Raw genomic sequence first — 19,539 nt, 5'->3', positions numbered from 1 at the left:
CAGATTTTGTTTTTAACAAAAACTTGAGTAACATGTTGTAAAAGTAGCATTAATATCATAGATTTGACTGTTGGCAAAATAAAAAAAATAAAATGTTTATCTTTCCAGTTTCATTCATTTTGAATGAAAAAAGACGCATTTCTTTTTTATTTTTCGTAAGAAAAAAGTAAAGCATATTTCAAAATTATTTTTTCAAATGTAAAAATGAAACACTACACAAGTTCTAAATAAAGTAAAAAATCACTCATAGAATGTTTTCGTGTTGCACTCCTAAAAAAGCTCATCTTTCTAACCACCAGGGGAAATCCATGCAGGTCGGAATGCTATCTGCTCCTCACCTTATTCATAGTGACTTCATTTCTGTCAGACACCTTCCGTGCCATGCATGATTTCAAACCATGACGTCTTAGTGTATTACCAACAGTTACCTTGGAAACTGTGGTCCCAGCTCTTTTCAGGTCATTGACCAGCTCCTCCCATGCATTGACCACCTTTCTTAGAATCATTGAAACCCTACGAGGTGAGATCTTGCATGGAGCCCCAGTCTGAAGGAAATTGACAGGCTTGGTTAGCTTCTTCCATTTTTAATAATTGCTCCAACAGTGGTTCTTTTTTTATCTTGGCAATTGCCCTGTAGTCCTTTCCATCCTTGTGGAGGTTTACAACTTTGTCCCTGGTGTATTTAGACAGCTCTTTGGTCTTTGCAGTGTTATTAGTTAAGGTCCTACAGATTGTATGAGGTGGACGGGTGTCTTTATGCAGCTGACAACTTCAAACAGGTGCTTCTAATTTAGGATAAGGAGTAGAGGTGGACTATTTAAAGGCGGACTAACGGGCCTTAACTCTAGCTGATAGACAGGTGGGCAAGTACTTATTTCTAGTAGTATCATACAAATAAATGATTTTAATAATCATGCAATATGAATTCCAAATTGTTTTTAGAAGTGAGAGATCATTGTCTCTCACCATGGACATACAGCTAAGAAGAAAATGTCAGACCCCTCCATGATTTCTAAGTGGGAGAATCTGCAAAATGACAGGGTCTTCAAATACGTAAATGCCTCAATATGTGTAACCCACTGATGGAAAGAGGCTTAGCTGGAAATTAGGCCAGATGGATATTAGACCAGGTTCTATGTGAGACTTTTGGGGGACCAGTTGCAATGTTTTTGCAGCTTTCTGAACCACAAGAGTTCATGTTCTTTGTCTTTGTGATTCTGTGCACATCAGAGCCCTGTGCTGTTTCCAACAGACAGATCTTACTGGAGTTTATACTAGTTTTATCTAAAGGCTGAAGCTAAAAAGCTTTCTGCAAAAGCACAAAACACATTGACACATAGAAACTTATCATTACCATCAAGGAAATGAAGGATGCGGCGAGGTATTTCACACGCACACACATGCGCACAGTCAACAGACATGGTAGAGTCTCCAGGAAGTAGAGATACAAACTCAGTTGCTTGAGAGCTTTTGCTCAAAGGTGCATGGGATGTCACCAACGCCAGGCCTCTCTAGGTGTCAGCGCTCTTCTCCACCATGATCAACACTTTTCAGACCAGCATAGCTCCACCGCCGGTGCCCCCACGCCTGGGCCGGTCTCAACCGTTTCTCATCCCGGCTCCGCTACCATCATCGGGCAGCAACAAACATCTAATTCGATTTTTGGTTTGTGTGGTGACCCTGCTGCTCTTCATCGCTGTTGGAGGATTTCTATTTATTTACTACAACAACAGCAACAACAACAACAATAAAGAAGCTGTAAGTCCTTTTATGAATTAATGAGTTGTGGAAATGTATCTCGGTTTAGATTAGTTAACATTTGAAGCTTTTAAAAATCTAAAATTGTTCCATCTACAACCTCTTTCCATGCAGTTATTCTTACTTTTAAAGACAAAATAAAACCTACTCTTAAGCTGGCAGGCTTTCAAATCACATCTCAACTGTCCTGCAAAAACAGAGTATAAAAAGACCCTTGTTGCAAGAAAAATAGTCTTATCAAGAAAGTTTTCAATAGTTTGAGAAAACATGGCTTAGTTAATTTTTCTTACAATAAGAATTCTTGTTAAGACCACATTTATATTTTACAAGGTAGGAATTTTTTTTTTTTAAAGGGTGTGTTTTTGCAGTGTGTTGTATCACAAGAAAACCGCTTGTAAACAAAATACATTTTTTAGTAATAACCTAAAACAGATGAAAATGAAACACATTTTCAAAAAATACATAATTTTTCTGATTTTTCCTTTCTTTTAACAGGAAAAAGGTCCCTCAGCTCAAGCAATAGGTACCTTCATTTTCCAGATTCAGTTTATACATTCAAACAAGCAGATGAATCTAACCTGAGTCTGACTAATAGTTCTTTATTTTATTTGTTTCAGTTGGTCATCATCCCTCAGAAAAACGGGAAACATCCAGCAGAGCTTTGGCGCGCATGATTGCTGATAGTAGTCAAAAAAGCAATACCAAAAACGAATCATGTAAGGCATTGATTAACAATGTTTATTGGTATTTGATAAAAATGCTTTGAAAATGATCAAAACAAGAATTTTTTTTTTTCCAGCGGGTTATCTCAAGTGGCAAAAGGATCACTCCATTCTCAAGAAGATCAATTTCTACAAAGAGCACTGGGTAACCATTTTGGAGCCAGGTGACTACCACGTTTTCTCCAGGGTGACGTTTTCCAAAGGGATCTTAAGAAAACCACTGGCCGGCAGAATCAAGCTGAGGCAGAGTCACAGCGAGGAAGAGGAGATTAAGATGAAGGCTTACTGCAGCTTGAACTACAGTGCGTCCAACCCTGAGATGTGCACGATCACAATGGAAGACCTGCTCACTTTAAAGAGAGGAAATCAACTGAGCGTGTGGGTGCAGGACCTCTCACTGGTAGACTATGAAGAAGGAGCGACAACATTTGGGATGTTTCAATTGTAGCAGCTCAAATGTGGACCTAAGCTGAAGTGCTGGATCTTACAGAGATGAGGGACTTGGATTTACACGGAACACAAAAAAAAAACCTACTTAAAAATCTATAATTTATTAAATAATATTGTTTTTGGTTTTTTTGTAAATTGTTTTTCTGTATTTATTGATGCAAACTGAATGCTTTCTTCCTCTTCAATGTTTTTAGAATATTTATTTTGTTTTTTGTTTCTTAATTTGCATTGCAATCAAGAATAGACTTAAAATGTTTAACATTCAGGACTTACAAACTCCTTTTTTTGTAAGTCAGATTGCACAGAAACACTGCCCATAGAGTTCACTCCAATTGTATGCAGCTTTTATTTATTTAAAAAAATATTTGGAATAGAGTAAATAAAAAAACGGTGAATGGTCCTTCCTGCCTTATTAATAATCAACAGAGGTAATTAAAAAACGACTAATTTGTAGAACATGAAAGGAGAAAATATTAAACTGTATCCCAAAATATAACTGAAGCACTAAAGATATACAGCGGGTTACAAGCTCAGATGATTTTTCTTCCTTCCTACTAAAAATTGTAACGCTATTTTGAATTTAAGAGGACAGTTTAGGAACTATTTCCAGTATAAAATGTTAATTTTCAGCGGTGTGTCATCAGGGAAAGTTTGACCTCCTACAGCAGTCGTCCTCTCACTTTACTCTTTGAGGTAAACACACTCATTTATTCCTGAAGGCTGTGAGAAACTGTGGACGGCTGCTGTGCTGTGTCTGGTTTACCAGAAAGAAAAGATTGCTCTCATCTCTTTAACAAGATTAAAGTGTGCGGTGTTTAAGTCATAATTAAGGGTTCCACTACTAACGCACCTTGGGAGAACATCTGGGTTTAAAAGTTTGCCTTCAGAGCTGATCAAAGTTGAAACTTGCACTTTAAACTGCTTCAAATGATTGAGAATTCGACAAAATGGAAGGTGTGAAATCCTGGAGGTGTTTAGATGCAGAGGCCGCCTCACAGGATGTTCTTTAGTCACTTCTTCCACCCTGTGCAAGGTTTCCTGAGAGCAAACTGACTGTGAGGTAAAAAGATCATCTTTGAGGATTTCCACTGCAAACTTGGATTGTTCCCCTTTCCCCTCCCCTGGTTTTAACTGATCACAAACCTTAAACTGGGGTTGTCATAATAAAGTTTTAATAAAAGAATGACCATACCAAACAGAAAAGTACAGGTTATTTAGAAAAAAAGACTTTGCATTACAGTATTGCAAAACAGAATAGGAATTGCATAGAGCTATCTTTCAGAAAAGGACAACACAGTGGTCGAGGGATTTAGCATCAGATGAGTGGGCGTTTGACCACGTCTCACCAATAAGTGCTCCATGAAGCTTTAGGGAATTCACGTTTAACTACAGAAAAAACATCCACAATGATAAAACTGGTTAGCAGTAAAAACCTGAAAAAAAGAGTGAAACATCTGAATGTGGACTGAGCGTCCTGAATGGAATAACAGATTATCTGAGACTCAAAAGCAAACTGTGCAGGATTGTTTTTGCAGCAAAAAACAAAACAGGTTTTTGTAGAACATTGTGTTGAAGTTCCTGTACACACACACACAAACAAAAACCACATCAATTGATGAATTTGTACTAAATTCCAGCAGAAAACAGGGAACTTCACCAGCTTCATAAAGAAAAATCTGTGAAGTGTCCTGATTGAATAAAAGCAAAAACATATAGTCTGACTGTGTTGTGGCTAATATTTTTTCTTTAATATTATTGCAAGTTCTCCATGTCTGATCTGCTGTTTTGAATAAATCAGATCAGTCCCCAAAGCAGTCACTTATTGCATTTCTACATTCACCGCTGCTCTGCAGTGCAGCATAAATAGATAGGACATGGACAGTGCACACGCTCGTGAGGAAACGTACCGCTGTGGTTCCTCAGAAAGAGGAAGAGTCTTAAAAAGCATGCAAAGCCCCGACTTTTTTTCGTTTTTTCAAACTCCACTTATGCATTCAGTCCCGTCGGTCTTAAATGCTCCATTTATTGACCTCTGTTGGAGGCACTTCAACATTTGAAAACTACTCTACGCAAACATATACAATCTCTCCATTTATGGACTGATAAACAGATTTTTTCCTTTTTTAAACTTTTTTCTGCTTTTACAAACATATTTTTCAATAAAAAAGGTCAAATTTCAAGGCAGCCATCTAAATCTATAAAGCTAACACCACTTTTAAACGCTTGGGTTAACAATAAATAAAGATATTTTTCTTTAAATATCTCAAACAAAGCAAGGCCATATATGTTCAAATGATATTAGAGTATATATTTGAATAAACAGTTATTAGCCTGTAATATTTAACATTACAAGAATGTGCCAAGAATAATAATGGAGATATTTCTTGTATTAATTCAATGTGTCCCTGATAGCTTTGGTGTCTACGTCTAAATATGTTGATTCCTCGATTTCTGATGCAGAACTGTTTTTAGAGAAAGGCTACACATTCATGCAGTTTTTAAATAAACAGTCAATGAGGGGATTCAGTGCGGAGCTCACCAGCTCAAAAGCTGAAATACCTACAAAGCGCTAAAAACACGTGAGACGCCAATGAGTATGGCAGAAAAAAAATAAACAATAACCGCAAGCCCCACATATTAATGAAAGCATTGCAGTTTCAATTCCCTGCTGGGGAGAACATGACAACAAAGAAACAAAACATGTGAAAGTGACAGTCATGATCTGAAAGAGGCTATTAGTCCTCTTTGTGAAGGAAGCAGATGTAATCAAACAGCGAGTAGGAGTGACAGACGCTTTATCTTTGCTGTTTGCAGAAGAAATATCAAAAAATGTTGAGAGCGTCTGAGTTTGTTCCTGTTGCTGGGGAGAGTTCACAGTTGCCATGAGAAGGATTTACAGTTTTACGGATCTGGAGCAACGGTGTGCTCAGACTCAGCTGGGAAGGCTGGATCATAGGAAAGACCGCCAGAAGGTCCAAGAAAAGTCCAAACGTCAAAGGAAAATAGTCTCAAGCGTTGTCACTGCAGCTCTGCTTATCGATGACTGAAATGTAAAGACACAACATAGACGAGAAATGACACACCTGTGCCCTAAAGCCTGCTCTCAAGCAAGCAAAAAGGACGAAGACGAGAGCCTGCAGGGGTTTAATGGCCACCGTCCTCCCAAGCACAGTCGTTCTTCTGCTTGGACAGCTTCCGAACTAATCTCTCCAACTCTTTGCGAGACTTCTGCTCCTCCTCCAGGAACTGCTTCATCCACTTATTCTCCTGGAAAACAGTTGTGCAGTTAGAGCAGTGTCGCAGTAACTCATCAACTAATGGAGGTTTAAGGTATAGAAGCACTTGAGAGGAAACCATAGCTTTTACTTTTTGTGAAAATACCCAAAAGGTTATTAACCACTAAAGCCAACTGAGAAAGCCACTTTTGTTTTGTGATTCATTTTGTGGTCGGTGCGGTTCATAATACAGAGATTATTTTGATTAAATTTGATTTTAACAAAGCATCAAGCCTTTTTTTACTACAATCATTTTACAACCGTTTCTTATTTTAAAGCAAGTTTACAGGACATAAAGCTGCAGATGCACCAATCCAGGCTGATGAGGATTTACAACCTCTGACTGTATATGAGAACTTGACTGAGTGACCCCTCTCCCCTGGCGTTCCAAACAGGAAGTACCTGCTGGTTCCAGGAAGCCAAAACCCCATGGACTTCTATCGAGAAATAAACAACCAATACTCCGTCATTTTATTTGTAAAAATGACCATTCTTGATCTGATGCCTTTTTTTAACATGGCGCGCATTGGCCCCCACCTTGAACATTCAAGACGTTTAATGGATAGATTCTCTTGACTTCAGTTTCAGTGGAAGGGGTGTGGATTTCCAACAAGCTCACTCCTGATAAGTGAGAGTAGTTGCCATAGAAACGATGACTCAGACTGACTTGGACCAATCACTGTTTACTGATGTTGGTTCCAACATGGCGGCGTCCATAAGGCAAAAAAATGACGACTAAATTGCCTTCATTTGGTTGGTGGGGGAAGTAAGTCTTTTTCTATGAACGAACTCACACTCAGTCCTAACCCTAACCCCACTGTAGGTTTCCTGGATGTGCTAAGGATTCTCATATACAGTCAGTGTGTACAACACAAAAGACCAAAGGGCAGCCCATGTGTTGCCACCCTTGTTCAAGGTCTTATTTTTTTAAGGCAAACATGTTAAGAAGCATTACTTGCTCTTTAAAATGCAAAGGACACGTATTTAGGATAACCTCTGCAGCACTGAGATGTAGAATGTGAATGGATGATCTCACCCACATGATTCTGAACAACAAAGCTTGATGCCTGTAGTGGTCAGGCACATTGACTAAAGCTATAAATCCTAATTTCCTTTTCAGGAATCTACTCTTGTGCCATCTTTGAAAGTGTAACATGATGCTTGTAATGAAATTCCGTTAGAATGGAATTACGAGCAATAACACTGACCTTCTTCAGCTCATGAACCTCGTCCTTTAGAGCATAAACAGCGTCAACCAGACTCCTGCAGGTAACCAATAGAATGTCAACAACACATAATTGATTTGTTTTCATCCTCAAATGTAACCTTCAAAGAATTCTTTTTGAAAACCATTTTGTCCTTTTAAACAGAAGTAATCAAAATCAATCAACCAATTCTGAGAAATGTGTTCGTGCAACAATTAATTGTAACGAGTCACGACTTCCATACTTCTCCTCAGTAACCGTCTGCCCGTTGCTCTTCATTTCCTCCACAATGATTTTCTCTTCCTCCGGCAAAAGAACCTGAGGGACGCACTCTTTCCGCACTGTTGCACACACACAGAGCAACAGACAAAGCTTCAATTATGCTAGGAGCTGCTGCTAAAGGTGTGCAGTCTAAGTGGAGATCATGGTGATCCTCTGACCTGTGGCGGTCTGGAGGCTGACTCCTGTGCAGTAGGCCTCAATCACCCGAAGGATCTGAGCGTCCTCTTCCAGAGCAGCCATGCCTGTCGAGACCAGAGATGGACATCAGAAGAAGGCATGGCCTCTGGGTCATTCAGCACGTGTGGTTTACAACTCAGGGAAAGGAACTGTATTAATATCAACGTGTTCACAATGGCTGAGGAATTATTGGTGTCTGTACATCGTGAGGATTCATCATACTGTACTGCTGATGAAAACTGCACAGCACGTGACCCTGGTGGATGAAAATGCAGTGCAGCTCAGAGCACAATCATCAATTTGAACCCTGGGAATTGAACGAGGGTGTCAGCACCACAAAGCTTCAACCTCTTCCATTACCAATGAAGCTTTTCTGATGACCTAGACTTTGTCCTGGTCTGGGAGTCAGGTCAGATCAGAAAAGCAGCAAAAATAACAATTTCAGTTCCTTTTTTTATCTGCACTGCGAGATTCTTGCTTTTGATAAATCAACAACATTTTCTTCAAGTATTAATATGGACTAATAATTTAACAGTTTATGTGCTGCTGTAAATTATAATATGATATCAGTTAAAGTTATAGGGTGTTTTCATTGCATGGCTTCTGGCTGCACGGATGTACAGAAATGTGCAAACCTTTTAAGCAGATGTGGGAGAAAATGCTGTGGACGAAGAGTGCTTTTCAGAAAAGGAAGAATTAATCATTTATTTTTTTTAGTTGATCAATAAAACGCAATGAGAGAATCTGCTGTGGATGCAGGCTGTCTCTCCCACCCTTCTGTCTCCTGATGTAAATCCAGACACCATTCCACGATGTTGAGGCTAGAGTTCACGGAGACTGTGTCATCACTTCCAGAACTATTTGTTTTTCTTTCCGCTGAAGACAGTTCTTAATGACTTTTGGGGTTGTTCTGTTGCAGAATACATTCAGGGCCAGGCATGATGGAAATGCATGATTGATGAAGCATCTGCCTGTGTATCATTAATCCTGAACACATATCCATCTTTCTTTGCAGAAATGCAGCCCCAAATGTTCAAGGAACCTTCTTGTCCTTCAAAGTTGCTTGCAGACCTTCATGTTTCTTCTGCTATCCTCCCCTTTCACCAACAAACTGCTACTGCCATATTTTTCAGATTTTGACCCAATCGGTCCAGAACATCTGCTGGCATTTTTCTACAGCTCTATTCTTATGTTTTCCTGATTTCTTTACTCATTTGGCCTTGTTTCCATGTTGGAAATTCAGCTTTTTGGTGGCAGTTCTTTCATGAAGACACTTCTGGCCTAATTTCTCCCGGCATTAGAAGGATGTACCTGTGTTCTACTGGTTTTCTGCCAGTTTTGAGCTGATGGAATTGCTGGACATCTTCCAATTTTGAAGGGTAATTAGCTTGCTGTGTCTATCATCTGCTATACTAGGTTTGCCACGACATCTACGATCCTCATGCCGCCCGTTTCTTTGTGCCTCTTCAAAAGAGCTTGTGAAGTACATCTGGAAACCCCAGTTTGCTTTGAAATCTTTGTCTGGGAGAGACCTTGCTGATGCAGGAAAACTTACTTACCACGTATCATGTTGCTGTGCTCAATCTTGTCATGACATGAAACTGGCAGCAGAGTTTGCCTGTTCTTCACCCAGTTTTAAGCCTCCCACACAGCAGTTTCTGTTTCAATTTATGACTGGGTTTCAACCCACTGATGATAATTAGCATCTTTTTGGTATAATTAGCTCAAACACTAGACTATAATCTTACAAGATCCCTGATTTTGTGCAACTGTACCGCTCAGAGTTGATGCTGGTTGAAGGCAAAAGAAAAGAAAAATCAAATATGGATTGGATTTATATTTTTTTTACTTTTCTTTGCATTTTGTAAAATTATAAAAAATAGAAAGTGTCTTTGCATGTAATTTTCAAAGTATGTGAGGCCAGCCCTAATCTTAATGTCTTGGCCGCACAGACCCAGAGGAAGACGCCGTTTCTGCAGGAGATGAATCAAATGTGAAGAACACATTTCACGCACCTGGCTGACAGCTAATGGGACTTTAACTTTAAGTTTAATTTTAAATATGTGCAGCCAAAAACAAAATCCAGCCTTGGACACACTTAAAATTCATGCAGGCAATGCAGCAATGTGCATCTTGGCTGCACGTATAACGTGTGGCCAATATCAATATTTTGTGCTGGTCGCACGTAAATATGTGTGAATAACATCAGCCTAAAAATAAAACAAGCACTATTTATATTTCTGAAAACTTTGACTACAGCATTTTTTTTCATCTGCCTACAATTCCTGCACCTTACTGGTTCTTTCCCAAGGTGGTGTACACCAGTGTATCTGATGTCTAATGTTTCTTTGTATAGTATTTTTACACTTGAATGCTTTAATGATTCCCTTTGAAGAAATTAAATTTTATTTTATGTGGATATAACCAAAGAGAATATTTGAAAGATTTTGTTTCCATTTCCATATTTCAGCTTTCGATAATTCAATTAGGTTTTTTTTTTAATTCATAACAAATACACTGAAAACACTGAGGTGAAACTCTTACTTTTTCTCATCTGAAATTCATCATCAGATGGCTTGCGCTCTTTCTTCCTGTTGCCAGGTAGGAACTTCTTCATCGGCCGCGGGCTCTTGGAGTCCTGGAGGAGTACGGGAAAACAAACCGAGCTCACGTCTACAAACAGAAACGTTCAATGCAGCGCACAAATCTAAAAGCAGAGGCTCCACTCCAAACACAAGGCAAGCTTAAAGGGATGTACATCCAGTGTGAGCAAACATTCGAGACACAAGAACCTTCAACAAACAAGGTAGCAAGCAGGTGTGTGGCCTGACATCACTGTTAAGTGCAGCCTACCTAGCAGGGGATTACATATGTGAGACAATAATGGAGAAAACAAAAACACTTTCTCTTTAAAGCTATTATTCAAATTAACCACAGGTAATGGAGACACAAAGGTTAAACTTTTTTTTGACTCATTGGCCTTGTGGTAGAGTATCGGCCATGAGACTGGAAGGTGGTGAGTTCAAACCCAGGCCGAGTCTTACCAAAGACTAAAAATGGGACCCAATGCCTCCCTGCTTGACTTTCAGCATTAAGGGGTTGGATTGGGGGAGGTTAAACCACTAAATAGTTCCTGAGCGCAGCTGTGTCTGCAGCTCACCACTCCCCCAGGGGATGGGTCAAATGTGGAGGACAAATTTCACACACCTAGTTGCCTGACAGTTATTGGGAGTAACTGTCTCCTTTCAGCTCAGGCAGACTTTAAATTAAGTATTTCCTCTGCAGAACTAGGTGTGAAAAACAACTGGCACCAGCTAGAAATAAAATCAGCTTTCTGCAGTGAAAGCAAGAGCAAAAAAAATGTGAATGATGCGCAAAGCAGCTTTATGTCCGTTTGTGCTTCTGGTATCCTGTCTGTCGTTTTGTTACTTTTACTCGAGAGCCGAGTGTCCATCATTAGTCTGACTTTATCTTTCTGAATGGTAGTGGACTGCATTTGTAGGAAACCATTTACTTCGCTGCGTGTGAAGTAAAGCTGTCAAGAGACAGATGGGAGTGATTTGTCTTAGATAAGTGTGTTTGGGACTAATGAAGGTCTCTTTGCAGGAAGTCGTTTTGCTGGAATGAAACAGGAAACAAACTGGAAACAGACAGGGAACCCATTTAGAAATGAGAAGCAGGTCAGAGGAAACCATGGGCTGATCATAGCTTCAAGCATGTTTAACAAATCCCAGAAACACAGAGGAGCTCTGCAGTAACCTGATGGAGGACAGGGATCCCTATAGTGGTTCAGCTGTAAAGCCCACAGCATGGAAAGCGAAGTTCCCACAGGGTTTTCCAAACGCATCACATCTATTTACACAGATATTTTATCCCATTATGCCAGCAGATGTGAAGCAATGACTTCTCAGACACTCCAGCACATACACGATTCAAGGATAGACCTGTGCTGAGTGGTTCGCTTCACCAAAAATAACTTTGCTGGTAGAGTTCACTACTACAGCCACCTCAGAAAGAGATTTTAAAGATAAGCCATCTGATTGGCGGTGACTGCCACCCAACAGGGTATGAGAAAGGAGCAAAAGCGCTCGCAGGGCCACAGAAAACAGGAAACCAACAAGATGACAGCGAGAGAGAAGAGCAGCAAACACGGCAATGACATGTCAGCAGAACACGCACACACACAGGCAACCCCATCCCACCTCCCCGACCCAAATCTTAACCGCGCCCACACAGACACACACAGAGTGAAATCTAACCTTACCTTCATGATATAAGACATCCTCTACAGGAGGCAGAGTGGAAAAAGAGAAAAAAGGGGAAAATGTACAAAATTACAATGAGAGAAGAGGCTGATTGAGTTTGTTTACCAAGCGCGTTGGCTTTCAGCTTTTCCTTTTTTTGGGGGGGAGATAAACAAGTTTGCAAACTGTGCGCTCAATTAAAAATTTACATTTCTCCAAAGAAAATATTTGTATCTATGTAAGGCTTAAGCATTTCAGATTAAATGACAATGTGGTAAGATGAAGGTTAAAGACAGGACAAAGGTAAAGTTTAATCTCTTACAAAGATTTCAGCGGATTCTCTAAAGCTTTTGTTCAATATCTAGAGGAAAATGCTGGAAATGTCCTTAACAATTTCCCATGTCAGTAGATAAAGTCTTGACAAAAAAACACAGCTTTACATACAAACTAACAAAACCTCTTACAAACATCAAAAACTGCCTTTTTGGCATTACATGCCATATCTACTTTAGTTATAAAGCACCTAAATTGTCTGTGCAGACACGAAGTGCTGCACTATCATGTAAACAAACAAAAAAAAGAGACTACAAAGATGTATGTGGAATGGTTTAAAAGTTACTGTGTTACATCACGAATGCCAAACAAGGCACAGACATTTTATAATGAATGAAATAGAATACTTCACAGTGCTGTGGAATAAAAGACATACAAACCCAATCATTGTGTGTTAAAAGCTAAGTTTAACAAGTTTGTTTTTAAAAAAAAACTTCAAACAGGTAGTGAGGAAGACTCTCTAACATATAGTGGAAGATCTTTCGAAAATTTGGACACCTTTTTTATAACCTCCAGGTTTTATTGTGGCAACAATGCCTAAACACAACCATTTCAATTCAAATTCTATCTATCACGTACATATTCATACATATACATATATGCAATCTTGCACAACTGTCTGACATTGTTTTTAACCTGTTTTTGTTTTCATTGTTTTTAACCTGCTAAGTAAGAAAAGAAACACTGCAGAAGTGTGGCAATAAAATTGTAGAATTCCTCCATGAAAGCCTGCTTACTTTATAAACCCACCTGACAGTATTTAAGATTCATTTTACAAACTGTTAATCTGTACTGCAATAATGTATTTGGAACATACTTTTTCTTTGTTTGTTGTATGTGGAAATATTTAAATATTACAGTACTTGGTTGATCGGAGCTCTTCTAAAAATGCAATTTCCCCCTAGGATGAATAAAGTATTCTGATTCTGAATTAAAGAAAAAAAGGTGACAAATTTTCCTTGCTTTATTGGGGTGCTCCTTTTGCAGACAGATTTCTTTACAGAATGTTCTCCGATTCTTACAGTTACATAAATCTTTGATTTTGTTTTCATTTAATTTCATCCTGGACTTATTTTTCTATGACTGTTTGAACTCTGAGTTTAAACAAGAATAAATAGTGTAGAAAAAGTGTAGTGAAGGGTTCTACAGCCTTAAAAAATATCTATAATTCTACTCGCTGATCTCGCGTATCACGATTATTTATGGGACGCATCCCCTGCGATAAACAAACACTGAATTATGTAATCATTGTGTGATGCATATTTTTTCATCAGAGCAGAAATATGTGTTTTAACAATGTAAAGCTGATTTGGTTTAAATCTCTATTCTGAAAATAAATAATTGTTATTTAATGAAAACTTTTTTTTACAAAAATAATACAATGTACATTTTTAAAATGTTTTTTTTGTGCTTGTTTTTACTTCGGACATTGATTGAAATGATTTAAATACCACTGCAATTCTCTCTCACTGGCAATTCACACGTTTTTGTTTTGTTTTTGTTCGTTGTTTTTTTTTTTTTTGGGGGGGGGGGGGGGTCCTGCAAACCAGACCTACTGTCATGTGGGAACAGCAAGTATTACTGGATGCAATGGCAGATGGTAAAAGATAGCTTTCTGCTCACCGTTTGTTTGTGAAGAAATAATAAGGGTGTGCAGACCAGAAGAGAGCGTGTTTGCATCAGAGTGCTGAAGTATGGAAACATTTGCAAACATTTAGCGGCGCTGACTGATTTAGCTTCTCAAAGACAAGAGACCCAAAAACCACAGGTGCACTCATTATGCTTCCATGTGATTGACCACAAAGACCTTAATAGACTTCTGTAGAATAGCACATTAGCCTGCCACATAAAACACAACCTGGACTAGTTTCAGTATTGTTCCATTGACCACAGAAAGCCCTGCAGGTGCCCTTGCGCAAAACCCGCATCCTTTGGCTTGCTTGTAAATTGCCATGCTTTGGGAAAGTCCACTTAGCACTTTTCCCCTCATATTTATCCTGGTGTGTTTGGCTTTATAACGCACAAAATCCATCGACGCTTCAATTCTGCCTCCTAAATTCTCTACAATTCAAAATGTGTTTGTTGTTTGCATGCGTATTAGAAAACTTTGAGTAGAAACCTGAAGCTCAGAATGGGCCACAGGTGGGCAGGCTGAGGAAGGGGACTTCTTGTAAGTTTGTGAGTTTGCAAGTCTGCAACTTGCAAGTTTGATCTCCCCCGTCATGGGTGACTGGTTACGGGAAATCAAAGCAGGCTTGTCTGAGCGACTCCATAACGTCTTACCTCCTTGTAGCCGAGGGCAGCGGAGGGCTTTAGAGGCGGAGCCGGGCGCAGACAGCTTAGAGACCAGGGTTTGCTGGTCTTTGGCGGCTCCAGTGGTCCACGACTGGCAGCGCTGAAACTGCCCGGGTGGGACACAGGGGTGGGGGCACCGACCATGCTTGGTGGCTTCACATCAACACTCTGCATCAAGACCATCAAAGCAAGTGCAAAAGTTACCCGTGCACTCAACTGCTGACTAAAGTCTCTCATCTCACTGAATTATCACACTTCAGCACCATGCAAGATTCACTTTTGGTATTCGTTTGTCTTAATACTTGCAGATTTCTTTGTTTTGGGTGAGTGGGTGTCCTAACCTTTGTGATGGTGCTACCAGGACTTCCTCCTTTGGTGAAAGGTTGTAAGTGCTCTAGCCATTCCTGCAAGTCCTGGGCACTGCTGCAGAACACGGTAATGCGCTCCATCATGCCTCCTGCAGCAAATGAGCAAACAAATACAATGAGGCAGCTCCGTCAGTAAAAGTTACATATACAGCCACTGAGGAGATCGACAGATGACTTTTATGAAGTTTTCAAAACAGGAAATATGCTTACTTTAAAAGAAGACATAACTTTTGCATTCTTGAACAAAACAGTCAAACTTAGCCTAAAGATAAATTTCTTGTGTTTCCCATTATGACTTTACAATAGTTGCTAATTTCCTTCAAATTGGCACATTTCTTCAACAAAGTTGAAGTGAAACCCCCCGATGTCAGAAAATCTCAGATTGTGTTAAGTCATGAAGGCTATAATGTGCTTGGAAGATATAATACCAACAACCTACTGGATGCTTTTTTTTCAATTTATATAAGTAGTGTGCTTTTGACTTTGAAGGACTGCCCGGTGGCAGCAGTGGATGCAGTTTATTGTTTCTGGGCAAAAATGGAATGTAAAGGTTTTGTCCAACTCTATAGAGCAACGTGGGAAAGAAAACTCGCTGTGAAGCTGAATTGGCCACAAAACTGTTTCTAACATTAAGTAGTATTTTAACCAGCCAGGACTCAGCTGGAAAACCAATGTATTACACACTTGCGTCTGCCAGTGTTCTACCAATTCTTGTTCCAAACAATAACAAACTATGCTTTTCTACATTACTGTCATCTGTATTTAAAAGCCATACAGTGAATGTTATTTTTTTTAAATAAAGGTCAACAGGAAACAGCTGAGGGCTAAGGGTTCACAAAGGTGGGATATTTTGATCAAAAGCGGCAGAATGATTCATAACACCAGCCCTTCTGTCCAGAAGACAGTGGGTCCTACCTCCTGAACAACAAATCAATTAAAAGGAAGTCAGCAAATAAGTGGTTCTTTCATATCAGTCAAGGTATTGAAAAGATCAAATATTTAGCTTCAACACAAATCATAAAAAGGAGGAGGTGCAAGAAGAAAAGAATAGATTGTCTTACGATGGATGTTAGCTGTTGGAGCTGATGCATAAATTCATGTTTGATCAATATTAGATATGCTTTAAAATATGAGACAAATTCCAAAACAAAAAGCCATCAGGACAGCCTTGACCGAACAGCCATCCTACAATGGCTCAAAGAACTTTCACTTAGGACATAAAGCTTCTTCATTCCTATAATTCTGAAATTCCTTTCACTGCAGTCTCCAGCAGAAATGATCTGCTTTCCAGCATTTTAGATGCCAACCTGTGATGTCAAAAGCTTCTTCTTCCACATGCCTGGTTACTGTGGTTCCTGCTAGTGAGAGCTTTCCCTGAATGAGAGACAAACAAAAATGAAGGTAAGCACATCATAACTATACACAAACTATAATTTAAGAGCACTAACAAACTATTCTGGACTACATTTGACTATGTGAAATAAGAAGAAAATGCTATCTTAGCTTTTAGCAAATAAATTATATTCTGTAGGAAACAAAAGTTATACATTTGGCACACACACACACAAAAAAAAAATCAAGGACATGTATTTCTTGCCTGAAAAATGAAGCCACTCATCCGAGGACTGGCGGAGAGCATTACCAACAAATTTGGGAATAGCATCAGGTATCGCTCCTCTTTTTCCTGCAAACAAGAGTTGGCTGCATTTATTGCATGCATTGTAAGTTTTTTTTTGAGGGGGGCAGCGATTCAAATGGATACAGTCTTTTACTCATCTCTGATGCAAGTGGATGCCAATGACTTGGCTTAATTCAGTGGAAACTATGTGCGCTATTTTTATTTTAACCAAGGCCAGCTTAGCTTTGCAAAAGCTGGTCATGATTAAATATACATGAGAAATACAACCGGCGGACAAAAGTTGTGAAGTATGTGTCACAGTGTGTTACGGCAGTGCAGTTGGAAACATATGAATGAATCCAAGTTTCTTATCTCGGGTTTTCTTCCAACCGTTGCCTCAAAGTTCTCCCCCCTTACCCATAAACCACACTAGAAAGAAGAAACGCTTTTATATTATGCACTCGACCTACTTGGGTTTCTGTTTTGAAACTTGTGGGGGACAATTCAGTTTATGAAGATCAGGAATGCAGACAGAGTGACGATGTGATCACATCAGACAATTTCTTTGGAGACAAATAGGAATAAAAGACAAAAGTGTGGAAATTTCTCAAACAAATGTTACATGGTTTTGATTTAAAGGTGTAGAAGACCGTGGTGAGAGCAGCCATGTTGTTGGTTCAGAAACTCTGAGAAAGAGACCGGAGGCAGAGCTGGAGGTAGGAAGAGATGAAGATGTTGAGCTTTGGGAGTGATGAGGATAGATAGGACCAGGGCTTTATTCATCAGAAGAACAGCTCATGTTAGACGTTTTAGAGATAAATGGAGGGAAGCAGATGGAGATGATTATGGCCCATTGAGAGAAGAAACAGGGATGATGTTGGTAAAAAGAGGCAGAGGTTGGAGCAAGAAAGAGGCCTGGAGGAAGACCAAAAAAGGCATGCATGGATGTCGTTGAGGACATGAAAGAGGTTTGTGCCTCCAGCTGGTTTTCTAGAAATCCTGCCTTATCTGGTGCTGATTACCTTGATCAGCCGTGTTTAGCTAGTAAGGAGCTAGAAAGGCAGGTTGGTTGGAAAACATGTTGGACACCGACCCTAGAGGCCTGGATTCTGACACTCCGGTCCCAGACAGTGATTTTTGCTCAGTGCGTTGAGGACAGTAGAAGTTGGGGCCTCTTACCTCGCTGCCCCCGTTTCTCATATGGACCTGGGACATGTAGGACACTTGTCCCAGGCTCCTCATACTGTCTCCCTCCCAGCCTCGCACTGGCTCAGACAAGATCTGGATTTCTAGATTCTTGCGCTTTCGCAGGTCCTGGCACTGTGCCTAAACACACACACAAACACACAAATACATGCTTTTAGAAAGCTCCTCTGGCAGACTTGCTCATTTTTTGGACATCTTGGACACAAATTTAAGCAGCGGTTGTTTCTCCTGTTAAACATCTTTCACAGTGGATCCCGCTTTTCTTTAAAACTACTATGTTAATGTGATGCTTTCTTTTTTCTCCCTTTCATTTCCTTGTGAGAACTATGTCAGATACTAGGTTGCACAATTGTCAGGTGCTTTGCAGGGACTCTCCCTTATTAAACAGGAGAAAATAAAATGACAAGGCAACATCAACTATTTTCCGTTGCACATTACTAGAAAATGGAGGGTTTTGAAGTCAGAGCTCTGCAGAACATAGCTTCAAGCACATGCCCATCCGACCACACATTCAAAACACACAAGCTTTTACTTGCAAATTACACAAGGCAGCCGTGTGTGACACGTCGCTTTATCCCCCCCCCCTCTACCATTTCCTGTGTCGCCCTGCTGACATGATCTGTGAGTCACTTTCATATCGTCTCACAAGGAGCCACTGGGGAAACAGTGTCTCACGATTGTGTTCACTCAGGTACAATGCGGTCGCTCGTTTGTAATCCAGTTTCTCTAGAATGGCATTTCAGTTCCCACCTACACTAGGAACAATGCAATCACCCGTCATGAGGCAGATGAAAAGAAATAGACTCCATCAAGATGTTTCCCTCCTGGCTAAATCGTTCAACGGCAATACAGAACCTCCTGCGGAATATGCAGATCAACCTTCAGGGCTAAAACAATTCACAAACAATTCCACAGAAATCCAATTATGAATCATATGAGCAGCCCAGAGTGTCGTGCTTTGTTTGCAAATCTGTTCTAACAAACGGTGTTGAAGAAACAGAGTTTAGGGTGTGTTTCAGTAGGACTTACCACGAGGCTCCTGAAGGCTGCAGTAGCTTTTAAAATGTCAGTGTAGTCTGGATGAGCTTCCTGCGAAACAAACAGCACCATGCCAGACAGAAGCTTCAGTTAGGTCAAAAGCATCATACATGTTTTCCTTAAGCTTAAAAGGAGGAACATGGGGGGAAAAAAAACACAGATGTGATGTTTTACATTTACGACTCTTTGAGATAAAGACCCACTCACTTGTGGCATTTTTCTGATGATGGAGGACATATTTTAAGAAAGTTAAGCTCAAAATAGTATTTCTAAATATTTCCTGATTGAAATTGGTGGGAATAAGGTGCAGAAAAAAAAATGTCACTTAAAAGGCTTGTATTTGTGATGTTGAACCTGTAATCAGCAAGCCAAAGGCTCCCTGCTCCGCTCCATTCCGATGCATCCACTTGTAGACAACTAGAGTCATGTACGTCTTTGTTTTCCTCATCTGAGCTGACATCTAGATCAAAAATGTACGTCTGGGTAGCTCCAAAATTACTCACAGTTTTGTTGCACTACTAACGTTAGGTTGGGGGTGTGAGGGGCTGTAAGCTAGCAGGAGAGGGCG

General features: G+C 39.8%; 2 protein-coding genes across 4 annotated transcripts in view; one reads left to right on the top strand and one right to left on the bottom strand.

The window, feature by feature from the left end:
- Positions 1-249: 249 nt before the first annotated feature.
- On the top strand, positions 250-4,155 carry LOC101167049 (tumor necrosis factor ligand superfamily member 6-like). Its single transcript, XM_004073195.4, has 4 exons — positions 250-1,758; positions 2,254-2,281; positions 2,376-2,474; positions 2,558-4,155. Exons 1-4 carry the CDS (start codon positions 1,537-1,539, stop codon positions 2,926-2,928), a joined length of 720 nt encoding a protein of 239 aa, XP_004073243.2. The 5' UTR covers positions 250-1,536; the 3' UTR covers positions 2,929-4,155.
- A 520-nt stretch (positions 4,156-4,675) lies between these two features.
- arhgef6 (Rac/Cdc42 guanine nucleotide exchange factor 6) overlaps positions 4,676-19,539 on the bottom strand; it is a 30,156-nt gene continuing 15,292 nt past the window's right edge. For 2 of the 3 annotated variants that reach the window (XM_004073194.4, XM_011479957.3), the window contains exons 11-22: positions 18,963-19,022; positions 17,907-18,053; positions 16,707-16,793; positions 16,417-16,483; positions 15,083-15,198; positions 14,730-14,909; positions 12,134-12,154; positions 10,414-10,507; positions 7,851-7,934; positions 7,655-7,751; positions 7,414-7,468; positions 4,676-6,197 (exon numbers count right to left, since the gene is read on the bottom strand). In XM_004073194.4, coding sequence (XP_004073242.1) covers positions 6,075-6,197; positions 7,414-7,468; positions 7,655-7,751; positions 7,851-7,934; positions 10,414-10,507; positions 12,134-12,154; positions 14,730-14,909; positions 15,083-15,198; positions 16,417-16,483; positions 16,707-16,793; positions 17,907-18,053; positions 18,963-19,022 — 1,131 coding nt within the window. In that variant the 3' untranslated portion in view covers positions 4,676-6,074. The remainder of the gene's footprint in view (positions 6,198-7,413; positions 7,469-7,654; positions 7,752-7,850; positions 7,935-10,413; positions 10,508-12,133; positions 12,155-14,729; positions 14,910-15,082; positions 15,199-16,416; positions 16,484-16,706; positions 16,794-17,906; positions 18,054-18,962; positions 19,023-19,539) is intronic. The other variant, XM_011479956.3, reaches the window with a different exon arrangement.

This window comes from Oryzias latipes, chromosome 10, assembly GCF_002234675.1.
Source record: "Oryzias latipes chromosome 10, ASM223467v1".
Lineage (NCBI taxonomy): Eukaryota > Metazoa > Chordata > Actinopteri > Beloniformes > Adrianichthyidae > Oryzias > Oryzias latipes.
The sequence above is the reverse complement of the archived record's forward strand: the minus strand, read 5'-3'. Positions and strand labels throughout refer to the sequence as shown.

Coding starts and splice junctions, on each gene's coding strand:
- LOC101167049 (XM_004073195.4), top strand. CDS start 1,537: ATGATCAACACTTTTCAGACCAGCATAGCTCCACCGCCGGTGCCCCCA. Junction 1,759..2,253: donor ACAACAACAATAAAGAAGCT/GTAAGTCCTTTT, acceptor TTCTTTTAACAG/GAAAAAGGTCCCTCAGCTCA. Junction 2,282..2,375: donor TCCCTCAGCTCAAGCAATAG/GTACCTTCATTT, acceptor TATTTGTTTCAG/TTGGTCATCATCCCTCAGAA.